This window comes from Sceloporus occidentalis, unplaced genomic scaffold (assembly GCF_023333645.1).
Source record: "Sceloporus occidentalis isolate IW3139 unplaced genomic scaffold, rSceOcc1.0.p SCAF_35, whole genome shotgun sequence".
Lineage (NCBI taxonomy): Eukaryota > Metazoa > Chordata > Lepidosauria > Squamata > Phrynosomatidae > Sceloporus > Sceloporus occidentalis.
In genome coordinates this window covers 1194670-1209254 of record NW_028317015.1, presented here as the reverse complement: position 1 = coordinate 1209254, position 14585 = coordinate 1194670, and the positions used below count along the sequence as shown (strand labels likewise).

The window sequence follows — 14585 nt, the reverse complement described above, 5'->3', positions numbered from 1 at the left end:
TTTTAGCAGCCAAGGGGGCCAAACCATCGTATCTAATCAGTTTCCCGTTCTCTGCCTTCTTCTCCCCTACGCTTACAAAGGGAGTCCAAACCAATCAGAAACAATCGACAACTTAACAATAGGCGATATACAACTTAATAGGGATTTATAATCATGCAGATCCTGGGAACAAGCATTTAAGAAGGCTGCTCTCATACTATACATCGAAGGAGAGTTTATAATACGTGTCATTTATTTTAACCTGAAAACACCATTACGCAGGTAGAATTAGTGTACAGAACTGTAAAATATAGGATATGAGAAAAGCGATAGAGGTTTCTATCTCTTTGCTTCATTATTCATTTACATGCCACAGGCTTTGATGTGAGGGCATTGGACATTTAATCGTGTTAGTTTGAGAAGGTGTTCAGTATTATTTGAACCTGACCAGGTGCCCAAGGGTTAGAAGATCATGATAATTAACTTGTTTGAGGATTGTCCGATTCGGCAACGTTCTCAAGCACATGTGTGTTGGTTCTGAAAATCCGTATTAAACGATGTAAAATTTGATATAAAAAATGTTCATTGGATTCAAACGGCCAATAGTTCTAAATGTCTCTGTACTGTACGAGACTCCAAATCCATGGTACAGCAAAAATAGACCAATTCAGTACACAGCTTGCCACCTTTTTACTCAGCAGGCACTACGAGATTGATGATTTTGCCAGTTTCTGGGCAGTCTCATACATTGACTTTTATCCCAATAGATTGGTCTATAAATGCCAGAAGAGAAATGGAAAAATAGGTACCCCGGCATCACATTCTCAATCAATAAGATCGTAAAAGGAGAATTTATTTAAAAAATAAACATCCCTAACCACGTGTCTTAAAGTGGTCTACTCCTGACAGATACTTCAGTGGGGGTTATTATTGATCATGCGACCTGACCTGACCCTTGTTATCATGCAATATTCTGGCACAGGGAGACAGGCCATAAGGGATAACTTTAACATTAAAGCTAAAACAATACATTGTGTGCACAAACTCAGTCTGTTTTTGCTTGTAAGATACAAGCGTATATGTAGCAATGTGTTTTTTCTTGGAATTCACATATACCTAAGTTGCGCTCATCCCCATCTATCTTCAGTTTCTCCATAACCTTCTGAAGACGCCGTGCTTGTGTCCCATAAACAGGGGGGTTTGGATGTATGCTGAAACCAAGTATTACTGTGACATGGAGTAATGCCACCAGCCTACAAGGACCAGGACGTACTACAAGGATTAACGCAATGAACCTTGGCTGAGAGTCACCATCATGTCCATGGTAACAAAGTATGGCCACATGAGCCAACATCCATTAATATGACTATAAACTACAATAAGAAATCCGAATAATGCAAGTCCAAGTCCTAATCAACGCACCTTGAGATCAGGTCTAACAAGAGAATGCAAATATATCTGTATTGCGCAATGTGTCAATATTGCGCAATACACATTGCCTATATACTTTTAAAATTCAAGCACACCTTATGCACTCTGGATAGAAAGAATAAATGATCCTTTGTTTAAGCAGTTGTTCTTGCTGCAACGATAGGGTTAAGCTGGATAAATCATATCAGTCTGTCCCTGAGATCTGAATAGGAAGGGAATACACATCTCAATCACCCCCAGGCTCTCACGCTGGCTCCGAGACAGATCAATATAGCAATTAGATGTTATCAGCTCTCGCTGCCTCTACTGCTTCCCTCTGGCCTTACTCCCTCCTCCACCATAAAATCCATCGCTTTCATACTCAGGACTTATGGTCTGAGTGTCACAAGGAGACCTGGGTGTAAGACCTCTGTGTGACTTTGTGCGGCAATCCGTGGAGAGCCAATATTTCATACGGAAAAAATAAAAAGCAGCCTGGGTAGATGAAATTAAGACAAGCTATCAGCCGTTAGAAAGTAATGGCGTTGGTTAACTCTTCCATCACAGTGTCACTGTCAGCCAACCAACAAAGCAAATATTAACAATAACAGTAACAATCAATAGTACTTAACTCAAAAAAAGTGTCAGCTCTATGGCACCGTTAGATATAAAGGGAAAAAAAAATGGTTATGCTTAACCTTTTCCAAGGATGGGGAGTCAGCAACATAGCCCATGAAAAATCCTTCACCTTTTTTGTTTAGGAGCCCCTAAAATCTAGCACACGATATTTTAACTGGACGTTTGCAGGTAGCCATCAATGGCCAAAGTACCCACATTTGCTTATCAAGCTTGTTAAAAACAAAAGTAGATAATTGCTTTGAGATTAGAACTCATATCTCCATTCAACTCAATTATTCCTTAGACGGTACTTATCACTTGCAAGCTTCCATAAACAAAAGTAAAAGGATAGATACAGTTAACCCTATCTGGGCAGACATGCATCATCTTCACTTTGGCTACCGGTTTTATGGCTATTGCTATTTGAATAGAATAGAAATGGATTAACCTACAAAATGTTATTTTGAAAAAAAGGAAACTTTAACTGGTATTAAAAAAAAGGTTGTATATATAAAAAAAACCATTTCCTAACACGTGGATGAATTCTTTGATCTGAAACACGCATACAACTTTACATTTCTCATGTCACGGGGAACAGAGGTGAAATATTTACTATACATAAATATGATTACATGTTCTTCATATTTGGGGTTGACCATCTTCAGGGCCGTAACCTCTAAGTGCGACCTTATCTCTGCGGAGCCATTTGCATAGCCAGACCTCATACAGGTAGCTTAAGGAGAGCAGCTCAACTTCCAAAATGTTGGTTTTCCATAACAGTTCTCTAGGTTACTTATGTGCGGCAAAATAATAAACAAAAAGGAGGACTTTACCTGCTGATGGAAAACTGAGTTGGTGGCTATTTCTCTTGCTCTGGTTCTCTGGCATTACTAGTTGGTGGCTCTGATGAAGGTTGGAGATTATGCTGGAAAGGTCGCTATCACGGCTGTTATAGGAGAAAGCAAAGCAAGTAATTGTTAGTGAAAATGAAAAGAACTTACAAGAGCAGAGATCGGATGTGTTCATGGGACAACAACAAAAAAATCTCTCCATGGGTCCAACTAGCATACAAACAAGTTGGACAAGTTGGACATTTTTATATATATTAGCAATAGTAAGTTAACTGCTATAAATCATTAACATTTAACAGATTTTTATTTTTAAAATAATAGTCTAGATAAGTAATTTACAATATATTTACAAAGTTTTAGACCACTAATAAAGACATAACCCCAAAAAATGGTATTATTGGACTAATACATGTAGAAAGTAGGCGCTAAATAAATAAATATATTTAGAGTGAAACATTAGTTTCCATAAAAAGAGCCTAAAAAGACTCAAAAACGTAGGTGCTAGGAATAACATTTATTTTATCCAGTCCTGATGATGGGGGGGGCGATGATTTATAACAAAACAAACATTATCTGCTACTTTCTTAAAATTTATTATATTGTTTTTTGCAATACTAAATTTTATTAAAGCAATTGCAGCCTGGGATACTATGATTCACAGGCATATTTTTAATACTTTTTTTAGTTTTTGTTTAAATCTTATAAAATGGAGAAAAAAGCCTGAACAATTACAAGCTCCACCTAGTAACAGAAGAAACCCGAATCCTGTCCGTTCAGATCTCAGCATGGTTGAGGATGTGGAGTAAATTTAATGAGCGCCAATTAAAAACTGCAAAGAACAACTTCTATCAATTGCTCTAAGATCACCGGATAGAGAGCTCTAAATCATTATTATTTCCGTGGGGTTATCAGCCATGACAAGGAGAATCTATCCCCTTCCAGTAATTACAGAACTAATACTTCATGTTAAGAGACACCGGGAAGGATTCAGAGCCCCTGCACAGCAAGGAAAACTCCTGATATAACATTCCGGATACCAAAAAGTTATGGGCGACAACAAAAAATGAGAACTATCCAAAAAACCTTTCCATACTGCTAATATGTGCATTTATATCAATCTTTCACCTCTTAACAATGTTACAAATCCTGTTGATTACTAACCTAATATAGAGTTTATGTTTCACACATAGTATCTAATACATCAAGGAAAACACGGTTCAGAACACAGCCAATACTTTGTCAATGGTTTGTCAACAATGTTGCAATATCTTTGTAATGAGTTGCTTTACATTCACACATACTTTTATGATGTCATATTGTAGTTTTAAGTCAAGAAAATGTGTGTGATCACAAGGATTACAGGTGTGATGGCAACTCACGGAAAGTCTGTTAACTCTTTAAGGGCCCACATGCCTACAGCCATCCTGAATATCCTTACATGACTTCCCCACTTACAAACAAACACCTTTCTTTCCCATCGTGCCCTCTTACTCACATGATTTGGGACCCCCATCTTTGTCTCGGTAACACACAGCACATGGTCTGCATGGAGCAAAAAAAGTGAAGATGACTTCAAGTTGTGCTCGGCCCCTAAGAACGTGAACTTAGTGAAGGGCACGTCAGCTTCTGAGTGCCCTTTAAATCCCCCATCTCCCTGCTGAGTTCCCTCCTACTGGGGCAGACATACCGCTCTCCAGCACCATGGCTAGCAGCCCCCAGCAGAGGAGCGGGCTTAACGTGCAGATAAAGCACTGCAACTAATAGGATCAGACTGCGTCTTCACATTGCCAGCATTTTACAGTTTGTCTGGCTACAGATTTGTGCTGGATATTAAATAAAAGGTTTTACGTCTCCTTGTTACTTGCGCCTATTCTCACCCCCTCCCCATATGTCTAATCACCCACTTATACCCTGGATTTGGATACCTCTCCCCCCCCCCCCCACCCGGTAGAAGTGCAGGGGATAGGGCTGTAAGGACAGTGCCTTGCATCCTAATCCTTTTTTTGGGTGTGATCTCTTCCCAGCTCTGCCAGAGCGTATTATATTATGTAAATAGTGCTGGTTGGTAAGCAGTTTATGAAGTGATTACCAGTTCTGTGTTTTTAATCCTGCAGAACGTAGAGGAGAAGCCTCATCCAGAGGACAAACTGAGATTAATGTTACCATCACCCTTAAAGTACCAGCGAGAGGAGCTGTAACCAACGGGGTGTGCGGGTTGCGGAATTGGGATGGAGACCTCGTGGGGGTAGACTTATCTCTTCGAAAGCTAGGCCCATTAAAGCCAACACAGGGGACATCAGAACTACAAAGGGGTACACGTCAACAGCTACTTTCTAATGGGTTCTTGCAAACACCAGGAAAATTGTATAATTAAACATTACATCTTATGCACCCCAAAAAAACTGCAAGGAAAAACATGACATCCAATGCACATTAACGGATACTTTTATAAATGAGTAATATATATAACGATATCATTCTAATAAATACAGGCACGTCGGAATGATATTCATCTTATTAAATGGCCAATGACCAAGGAATGGCTTAGGTTGTGTTAAGCCAGGCTTTTGCCTGAATTTAAATTTAGCACAATTCGCAGATGTCTAGATCGACCACTAGATCGTCACCGGGCACGACCACAACTCACTCGGTAAATAGGTCTGTCTTAATCCAGACGGATACTCATCTGATGCGGTGTAAATTGCACTACTTTAAAGCGGGCGTGATAGATAAAAGCTGTGATTTAAATCATAATTCCCATAAAAAAATAAATAAATAAGAATTGACATCTTAACTTAAACCAATTACTTATTAAAGGGGCGAGCAAGGTGTTGCATTACTTCACCGGCATCCCTTCGGTTAAGTAGGAATGTCGTGGCAGTGCCCAGCTAGCCACCTGTACCCTTTACAATCCCGCAGCCCGGCTGATCCACTCCGTAGCCAGACTATAGGCAGATACCACCTAACGAGCCCTTATCACCTCTCCGCTGTCCCCCCACCTCCTCCTCTCCCCACCTCCTCTCCTTTTTTATCCCCCTGCCCCTCCTTTCCGCTCACAAACCCAGGGCCCATGGGACTCTGCTAATTAGCTCATTAGAATTCAGTGAGAAGGAGGGGGTAATAAATAAATAAAGGAAGCCGGAGCTGTAAATCCTACCCTTAATGCGCTTCACTTAGCGATAAAATCTCTGGCTACGCTGTCTCTCCGTGCGGGGTCCACTTTGTATTTACCGCTCGGGATGGAAAAGATAGACCAAGACAAATTTAACCTTTAAGACCCCAGAGAATTAAAAAGGCTTGAAGAAGTAATTGCCGGCGTGAGGGCCACCTAATTATCCTGAAACATTTTTATGTAATACGGACATCTCATATTGTTTTCGTGGTTTTTTTTCTAAGTTTGGGGGTTGAGACAAAACTGGAGTAATATGCAGATAAGCCCTTTAAGCGGCGGTTAATTTACAATGGATGATGCAGGTGAAAAGAAGGTTATACGGAGTGCGAGATTGCCGACGGAATGTGAATATACATATCTGGGAAGCCTCAGGGTTTGCCCGGAGTCTCAGGGTGTTTGTCCCAATCTCAGGGTCTAGTGGTGAAGGGGTAGATTCTCAGGGTCACACACCTTCCTATTCTACACTACTGTGATCGTATAAAAGACTTCAACTGGTGCTTTTGATGCCAGTATGCTGTGTTTGTTATCCCTGCTTGAATGCAGGTGACTCCATTAAAGGTATCGTTACATAAATACATGTCAAAGTTTCCATGTGGGCTGGTATTGGAGCAATTTGGTTAATGCATTTCACTACACCATGGGCAGTTAGAGGGTTAATATTTCAAGAGTCTCAGGGTCAGCTCATTGTGAAAGTCCCCAGGTACCTAGACCTAGTATCATACAACATTGTGTAAATTTACTAATTATCACAACTGCCAGCTGAAGCCAAGTGGCAAACCCAAAACGGAGGGTAATATTAATGGTCAGTACGAAACAGGGGCAGGATAAACCATGACAGGGGTAAGATAACAGAGTTACGGCACCGCGAGGGTCATGGGATGAAACGGTCGTCAAATTATATGAACTGGGCAGGTATGTCAAACGCAGGCAGGGTAACGCTTAGCCCCACGACTAGAATAAAAAGCGCTACATAGTTACTAATTGTGTCTTATGCAAAACCCAGGCCTTCCGTAGCCAATCAGAAAGTTGTGTTTACACAAACAGAAAAGTACTTTGTTTCACTAGTGTGTGTTTCTACTTTTCTTCTTGCAAAATACAGCTGGGTGACATTGTTTGGCTTTGTTTCTGCGTATCTTCATACAGCGGGCAGCGATTGTACAAGCGACTGTTATTATTATTGTATTTTATTTATACAGCTTCATACAATACATGCATTGAGAACAAAACCAGAACCGAGAGACTATGATGAATTAGGTAAAGGGCCCGCCTCTGGGGGTTACGTATTAAAAGGGACCATGATGCAAAATCCCCTGATTGGACCATTCCATTGGTTGCTATGGTAAAAAGGCAACTTCTTAAACTTCCCACTTTTTAAACATAACCATCAACGCATATTTAAAGGGTGGAAGACGTGGCGGTTTTACACTTTTATGATCAGTCAGGGATCACATGAAAAAAAAACCTTAATGCTTCCCTCGAACCATATTATATTTCCATCTCTCCTTAATAGGCCAGTTCTTTCTTAGAGAGGGCAGCAGATCAATAATGTGCCACACTACCCCCGGGTAACCGGCAAGGAAACGGTCAACTGGCATTGCTTTCTGTCACCCTCAGCATATTCCAAGCTGAATTATTCATTGAACTTTCCGAGAGCAAGACGTGGACGGAATACGGTGTTACAGAAACTGGACAGAGAGTACCCTCTCACTGACCAGGGGGGGTCGGGGGGCAAAAGGTGGGGAGGAGGTCACAGCGGGGGGGGGGGGGGGAGAAAAAGCAATTAGCATATTTGTAATCAAGGCGATTTGGAATCAATTAACCAAATGCCTTAAGCGGCCTTAAAGTATTCAGGAAACACTGACCCTGCCAATCCCATTAGAGGAGCTGAAGTCTGCAGAAAAGTGCCAGCCGCGCAGGTCTGGGGGGATTAACCTCTCTGCTGCCAGAAGGGCTGGCAATACAAATATCTACGTAGTGCATTCACTAAACACATGAGTTTGCAGCAGGGTTTAACATTATAATTGGTCCTCCCCACTGAGCGCATGGTTAAGGGGGAAGTCCTATGGAGAATTATTTTTCTCCAGCATAAAATACAGCGCTGTATCCAGAAAGTAGTGACGTCGACGCAGATGCCTGGTTTTACTTGGTTTCCAATAAAATTCATGTGGAGACCTCGAGGCTGATTCTTTATGGTGATGATACTGAAGTCTGTTCCTCCATAGGCTTTCATTAATCAGAGTGTCCTGCTGGGTGATTAAGACTGAGCCATTCTATTGTTTGCCGCAGGCAGTCTGACAAGGAGTATTTGTCTAGTAGATTGGGTTAAGATGAAAAAGCACATACTGATGGCTAATACACAGCAGCCTAGAAACATTATATTATGTAAAAGCTGTATTTTTGGAAACAATTTGGATTTGGATCAACCAATGCGACTGGTATACTATTTAAGTGCTTAACAGGGAGGAATGGATATGTAAGCATATGGGGGAGGGTAATGGGCAGACAATAAGGTTGCCATATCAGCGACTTGCTTCCGGGACACATCAAATGTTTACATGTTTCTGGCTACCACCTATAGTGATACCCTGTAGCATGTGGGATGTATAAAATCACAGAAAGATATTACTTAATCGTGGTTATTTCCCAAACAAAGCAGGGAAGCGCTTTATAACAGAGATCATCAAAGAGTAAAAAATACATGTCCTGTTAAAATGGCCAATATGGGAACCCTAGTGGAGCTCCTAGGCGGTCAGGAACAAGATTTTATGACAAAGCCATTCCAAATGGCCATGGAGTACATGCATTGCATTGGTCAGAGTGAAACCAAGCAAGTATTTTGGAAAAGGCAATTAGATTAATAATTACTTAATAATAAGTACTTCATAGGTAAAGGTAAATGATAGATCGCATGTTGGAAAAAAACAAACTAGCAAGCACCGTTCAGTATATACTAGCGATGGTATAGCAAGCTTTCTTGGATACCGTTCCAGCACTAACAAGGTTAATAAAGACCAATCTAACAACGCAGAACTATGAAATATTAAACTGCCCCCCTCCCCTTCCGCTTGTGAACCTCGGCAGCCACGGAGCGCCAACTGGAAGCGGCATCACCCTTTTAAAGGGTAATTGCTATTCTCCGCTGAATTAATTAAGGCGCTGTCGCTAGAGTCTTCGCACCGATAACTTCAACAGGATAAAGATATATCAAGGGTCCCTTAACAGTTGGTTGTTTGACACGCCTAAAAATGCATTGTGGGGTATTAAATACTGATTTTGCCGGGAAAAAAAAGACATCATCAGCTAGTAATTGCTGCATACAAGTGCAATTAAGGCTCACATTGCGCACTGTAGGCTTTGGCACGGAAAGGGTTGCTGAAATTGTACTAAAACTATCAGGATACCTACATAAAATATGAGCGAGGAAACATATAAATAAAGAGTAAAAGCCCTCTCAGCCTCCCTGCATCCTTTAACGAGCTCCCAGCAGCTGCGGGGATTATACTGAGCCACACAGATCAATAAGGAAACCAATCACCCTGACCCTGCAGCTTCCCTCCTCCGAAAATAAAATCCGATAAGTGGCACGGGGGGGGGGGCTCCACCAGCTCGAGGGGAGCGAGAGGCGCTGATGTGCTTTACAAATAAGCGCGAGAAGCTGAAAATCTCTCCGAGCGTGTGCGAGGGTGATCAGAATCTTTGGGAATCTGCATTTCAGATCTGGGTGCGTTACTGTGCCTATATCAGACGCCATGCTAGGGGCAGCTACGGGGTTAAAGCCTGGCATCTAGTAGGAAAAAGAGGAGGCAACAGGTATGGAGGCAATGGTGTGTTTATAGTGTATTCAGGGGGTTAATAAAGTGTTTAGATTATTTAAATGCTGATGAAGATAGGATGATCTTAAACCCAAGATCCTGCCAGAGCCTGGCAATACCCCTGGGGTATATCCATGCCATGTGCCACTAGTACAGACGGGGCCCTTCAGCGTGAGCAGGGCCAGACTAATAAGGGGAATTTGCCCCAGTGCTTATTTAGATATTTGAATATAGTGTTTATTGTGCCGGGTGATGTGGGTGCCCAGATCGGGGCCAATTTGGTGCATGGGGTCACCTTCCTTTAGCAGGGCATTTGCAGAGACACAGATGGGATTCATTTCTGGAGTATGGTAGATTGCAGAACATGCTGATGTAATATGAATGGATCCGTGAGGAAAAAGCTCCTTTTTAGAAGCATTTTGTAATCAGTAGGTGTGGAAACTGCAAGCTTCTCTGCTTGTAGGTAAGGCTCAGGTAAGGCTTTAGTACCCCAGTTACTAAAGGGAACAAAAACCGTGCTTTTCCCCTTAAATATCCGGTAATGCCACCCTGTGCCCCACCTCCTCTTGATCCATCCCAGACTGTAATGCAGAATTCACCTGAGAGTACATTCATTAATCAACACGTGAGAGTGACTGATTTTGCCCAGTGCCTCTGTGGGTAGACAGACAGACAGACAGGGCTGCACCAATAAGTATACTGTTAGGCAAGTATTAGTACCAAAGTGCCATAGGTGATAGCCCCTATGGGATTGGTACGGCGTATTGCGGCTACTTCTGAATAGCTCTGTTCATGCGATTATAAATAGATTAAATAAACTGTTGCTTTATACCAAGTCCTCTGCCTGAGATTCTACTCCTCTGATGTTGCCTGATACCGGGGACTATCACCTAGTGTAAGGCTGCCAAACATTGGAGGAGTGGGACTGCAGCTCGAGACTCATCTATCATTTGCAGGTAGAGGGCACAAGCACAGCATTAGTGTCGCGCAGGGAGCCGTATTACGCCGTTAGCCCATCACCTCCGCGCAGGGTGATAAGGGAAGGTGACGCCCCCGTAAACAGAGCCGGTAAGACACAGCAATCTGAGTCAGCACAGGCTGAAGGGATCTGTTTTATGGATATGACAGCTGCGGAAGGGAGAAACACAGCAGACATTAGTCCTCATATCCAGCCTCTTAAATCTGCGTAAAGCCCCTTTCCTCCACGCAGAGCGAGCCGAGGCAGAATGACCCCCTGAAAGGATAAGAATGGGTGGATTAGGGTCAAGCACTATTAAAAGGCATCTATAGGAAGGAATGGGATTTAACTCTTCTGTGCCATTGGATTCAGACAACCCTTGCACCAAACGGTTAATAGGCGCTACCTGTAACTATTGCAATGAGATGTTATTTCCAACACTTTGATAGAACAACCAAGGAAAAGAAAAGCCAGAAACACCAACTTTTTTTACTCGGATTTCGATATATACCGGTAATATGAAGCTGGGTATTGTCTTATATCATCATAACCTTAAAAAGAATATAAAAAATGAAATTGCATTTTACAACGTACGTGCGTAACAGCTGAACATTTAAAGAAAAATGCGTCGCTCATTTAAAACAAATATTTTCTTTCACATAACAAACACAAGTATATATTAATACATTTATATATATATATATAAATAAGACAACCTAGTATCACAGTATGAATGTCATAAACCAGGAAAGACATTGTTACAAAGCTTCCTAGTGATTTGTCTATGAATGAAGATGTAGGTGTTTAAACAGACACAGAAAGAGAGTGAATTAAGGCTCATACCTGCAGGAGCTGTCTTGAAAGGAGATGTTTAAATCCCAGTGAGCCCGTATCCTAATGATAAATCAAAAAAAAGTTATCAGTTTACGTATTCCCAAGACATATAATAAGCAGCCAGGAAATATAACCTTGCCTTTAGCCTGGACACCTCTCAACGACAGAGTGTCCCAGACTAACAAAGAGGTGTACTCTGCACTGTAAAATTTCTACTGCCTCACGATGTGCCAAAAGAACCACGGATTAATCCTTTTCGTGACCCTGATAATGGAGCAAACCTGTGCTGCCAACAACTTCAGCAATTCTGCGTTAGTTGCCTGGTGGACGGCTGCCTACAGGTCCTGAAAGTTGTATCCTAACCGGCGGGTGGTACCGGAAGGTGTATACACAGTGTATATATAATGGATATAATAAATAAATCTGCTAAAATGGAACCACATGTAATGCTGGTGGATATTTGGAGAGGGAATACGAGGGTGTTTATTATAGCATTAATGGATTACATGTTTATACTTACTTAAGCAGGACCAATAAAAAAGCTCCATCTTGGCCCAAAACTGCTATAGCCATTTTTTTTTTTAAATTACAATAACAGAATTTAATTGTCCGAAAAGGATAAAGCTAAAGCCTCATCCACTTCCCTTTTGTCAGCGTGGCTTCCCAGCTCCCTTCCTCTGTCTGGATAATTAACGCCGGTATCTGCGGCAAACAAATCCTCAGCCATGGCAAAACTGCCATTAACCCATTAATGCCCAAATCACACATGTAATAATGTCTGAGAACACGGGGTTTTATTTTTACAGTGCTCGGCGTACAGACATTTTCTGTGCTAAAACGAGGGCCCTTAAAGAAAAACCTTTGGCGTACTGGAGAGGAGAGGTCAACGAGATAAGAATTAGGAATAGAGAGTTTTGAAGATACAGGGAGTTCTGAAAATAAAAAAAATTAAGCATTAGAAAATTAATTATTTATTTATAAGAAGCCAACATATCCCGCAGCTGCGTACAGCTTGGGGGTAATGTATATATAAAAAATGTATATATATACATGCACTGTTTTAAGAATAGTCTTATTATCGTAGTCGGGTTGGCCCAATCAGCGGGAATATTCCAAAGGTGGCTATAGTCGTAAGACTACTGTGCACCCGGATTGTAATACATGCCAGGATATTTTATTTCATTTGCAGCCTCCTTTGCCCCCTCCCAAAAAAACAATATCCAGCCAATTCCCTAAGAGGTAATCGCCACAAAAACTCTTTGCGATTAAAATAAAAAATATCCCAGCTGCTTAATTTTGGTGAAGTTGATGGAATACAGTTTTGAGGCGGCATGACGGTAAATCCTGCGGGATCTCGCACTTTTTTTTTATGCCGTCACATTCTGTTCCAGCGGTAAAGCCGTCAGTTACAGCAGATCCATTAGAATTGAGTGCTAATCTGTAATTAATTGCTCTGTATCTCCCCGTGTGATCCGGCATTCCATCTCACTTCTTTGCCTCTTCATGTTATACCCCCAGCTTAACCCCTCTAGCAAAAGAACCTATAGACACTTATAGACAATTTGCGCCAACCACCTGCGCAATCTCAAGATGGCCGCTTCCATCCGCGGTCAACAAACAGCATTCTTTAATTTGTTAATCACTGGGGTTCTTTGGTCTTTAATTAAAACGGTACTGCTTGATTTTCAGGAAAAAAGATGCGTATTCTTAGAAATATATACAATTATTTCTGAATTGATGTTCAGGGTTTTTTCTCTTTCAATGCGTTTGAAAAACAAAACTCCAGGTGGGCCCGAGGAATAACATATCCCGGGGGGGAAAGACGAGTCTGATGCGAAAGGAATACAATTACATTGCCGCAGCCACCGTCGGCTTCAATCTATCAATTTCCTCACGCTGGAGAGTCCGGGGAACCTGAGGATTCAGGGCTCCGTATACATAGAGGTTTCTTGGTACATGGCGTTCTTGCCCCATTTGTTGCTATTGTCGCTTTCCCTGTGCAAAGGGGGCACTGACGTAACGGAGCTTTGAATGGACTAACGGGGGTTTTAGCTATGTGTTTTTGTTCAATTACACCCATGACAGGTGCAGGAGGTCCGTTCTGCCTCTCTGCCTTTGTAGTTCCCCATTTTATTACAGAGGAACCCTGGTGTTTTCTGGACCATCAAAGTACGGTTGTTAAAACGTGGCGTGCCCCCAAAATTTCAGGCGTCCAAAGCGGGACCCCTACGTTGGTGAGCGTGGTTAGAGGTCAGGTGGAGCTACAGACACTATTACCCAATACATTTAGTTACGTCCTTGTAAAGGCTGTGCATGAGAAACTACAGAGCCGAAGACGCGTAGAGAACCGCCAACGTATAGTAGGTAAAAAAATAGCTTTCAATAAAATAATCTACAACTATCCCGCGTCGCTCCGAATCCCAGGGACCACTAATGTAAAGCGTTTCAATCATATCACACGTTTAGAATCATCTTTTATAGAAAGTGGGGCCCGAGATAAATACAAGCAGTGTGGGTGCAATTTAAACGAGTTCAGTTCCTTAATTCTGCCCCAAGAGACAGAAAGCCGACTATTTAAAGGGTTAAATATCATTATATGGGCCATGGACGAAACGGGTGTTAACACAGGTAACCCTAGATTACGCTCCACAAGGTTAGTGTATTTTCACGTTAACGCACTGTACATACACATCATGTACCTCACAGCTGTACACGCACACACATGCATCATACATGTGCGGGGCCGTACACGTTTCCTGTGCATGTAGACACGCGTGAACGTTCCTTGCTCAGGAAGGACACATTTCTTCTTGTTTTGCAGACAGTAACCATTTCCTGACCAACGAACCTCAAGGTCTAGCAGACCTTCCGGTCGGTCTGGCAGCGGTCCAGCCGATCCGCCTGCTTCAGGAAGCTCAGTTTTTGCTGGTAAACACCAGAAAAAAACACAT

General features: G+C 41.9%; 1 protein-coding gene across 1 annotated transcript in view; it reads right to left on the bottom strand.

The window, feature by feature from the left end:
* Positions 1-14585, bottom strand: part of LOC149297951 (sterile alpha motif domain-containing protein 11-like) — a 74637-nt gene that overhangs the window by 31913 nt on the left and 28139 nt on the right. Inside the window, exons 4-5 of the mRNA XM_089487828.1 lie at positions 11644-11694; positions 2841-2953 (exon numbers count right to left, since the gene is read on the bottom strand). Of these exons, the coding sequence (XP_089343954.1) occupies positions 2841-2953; positions 11644-11694 (164 nt within the window). The remainder of the gene's footprint in view (positions 1-2840; positions 2954-11643; positions 11695-14585) is intronic.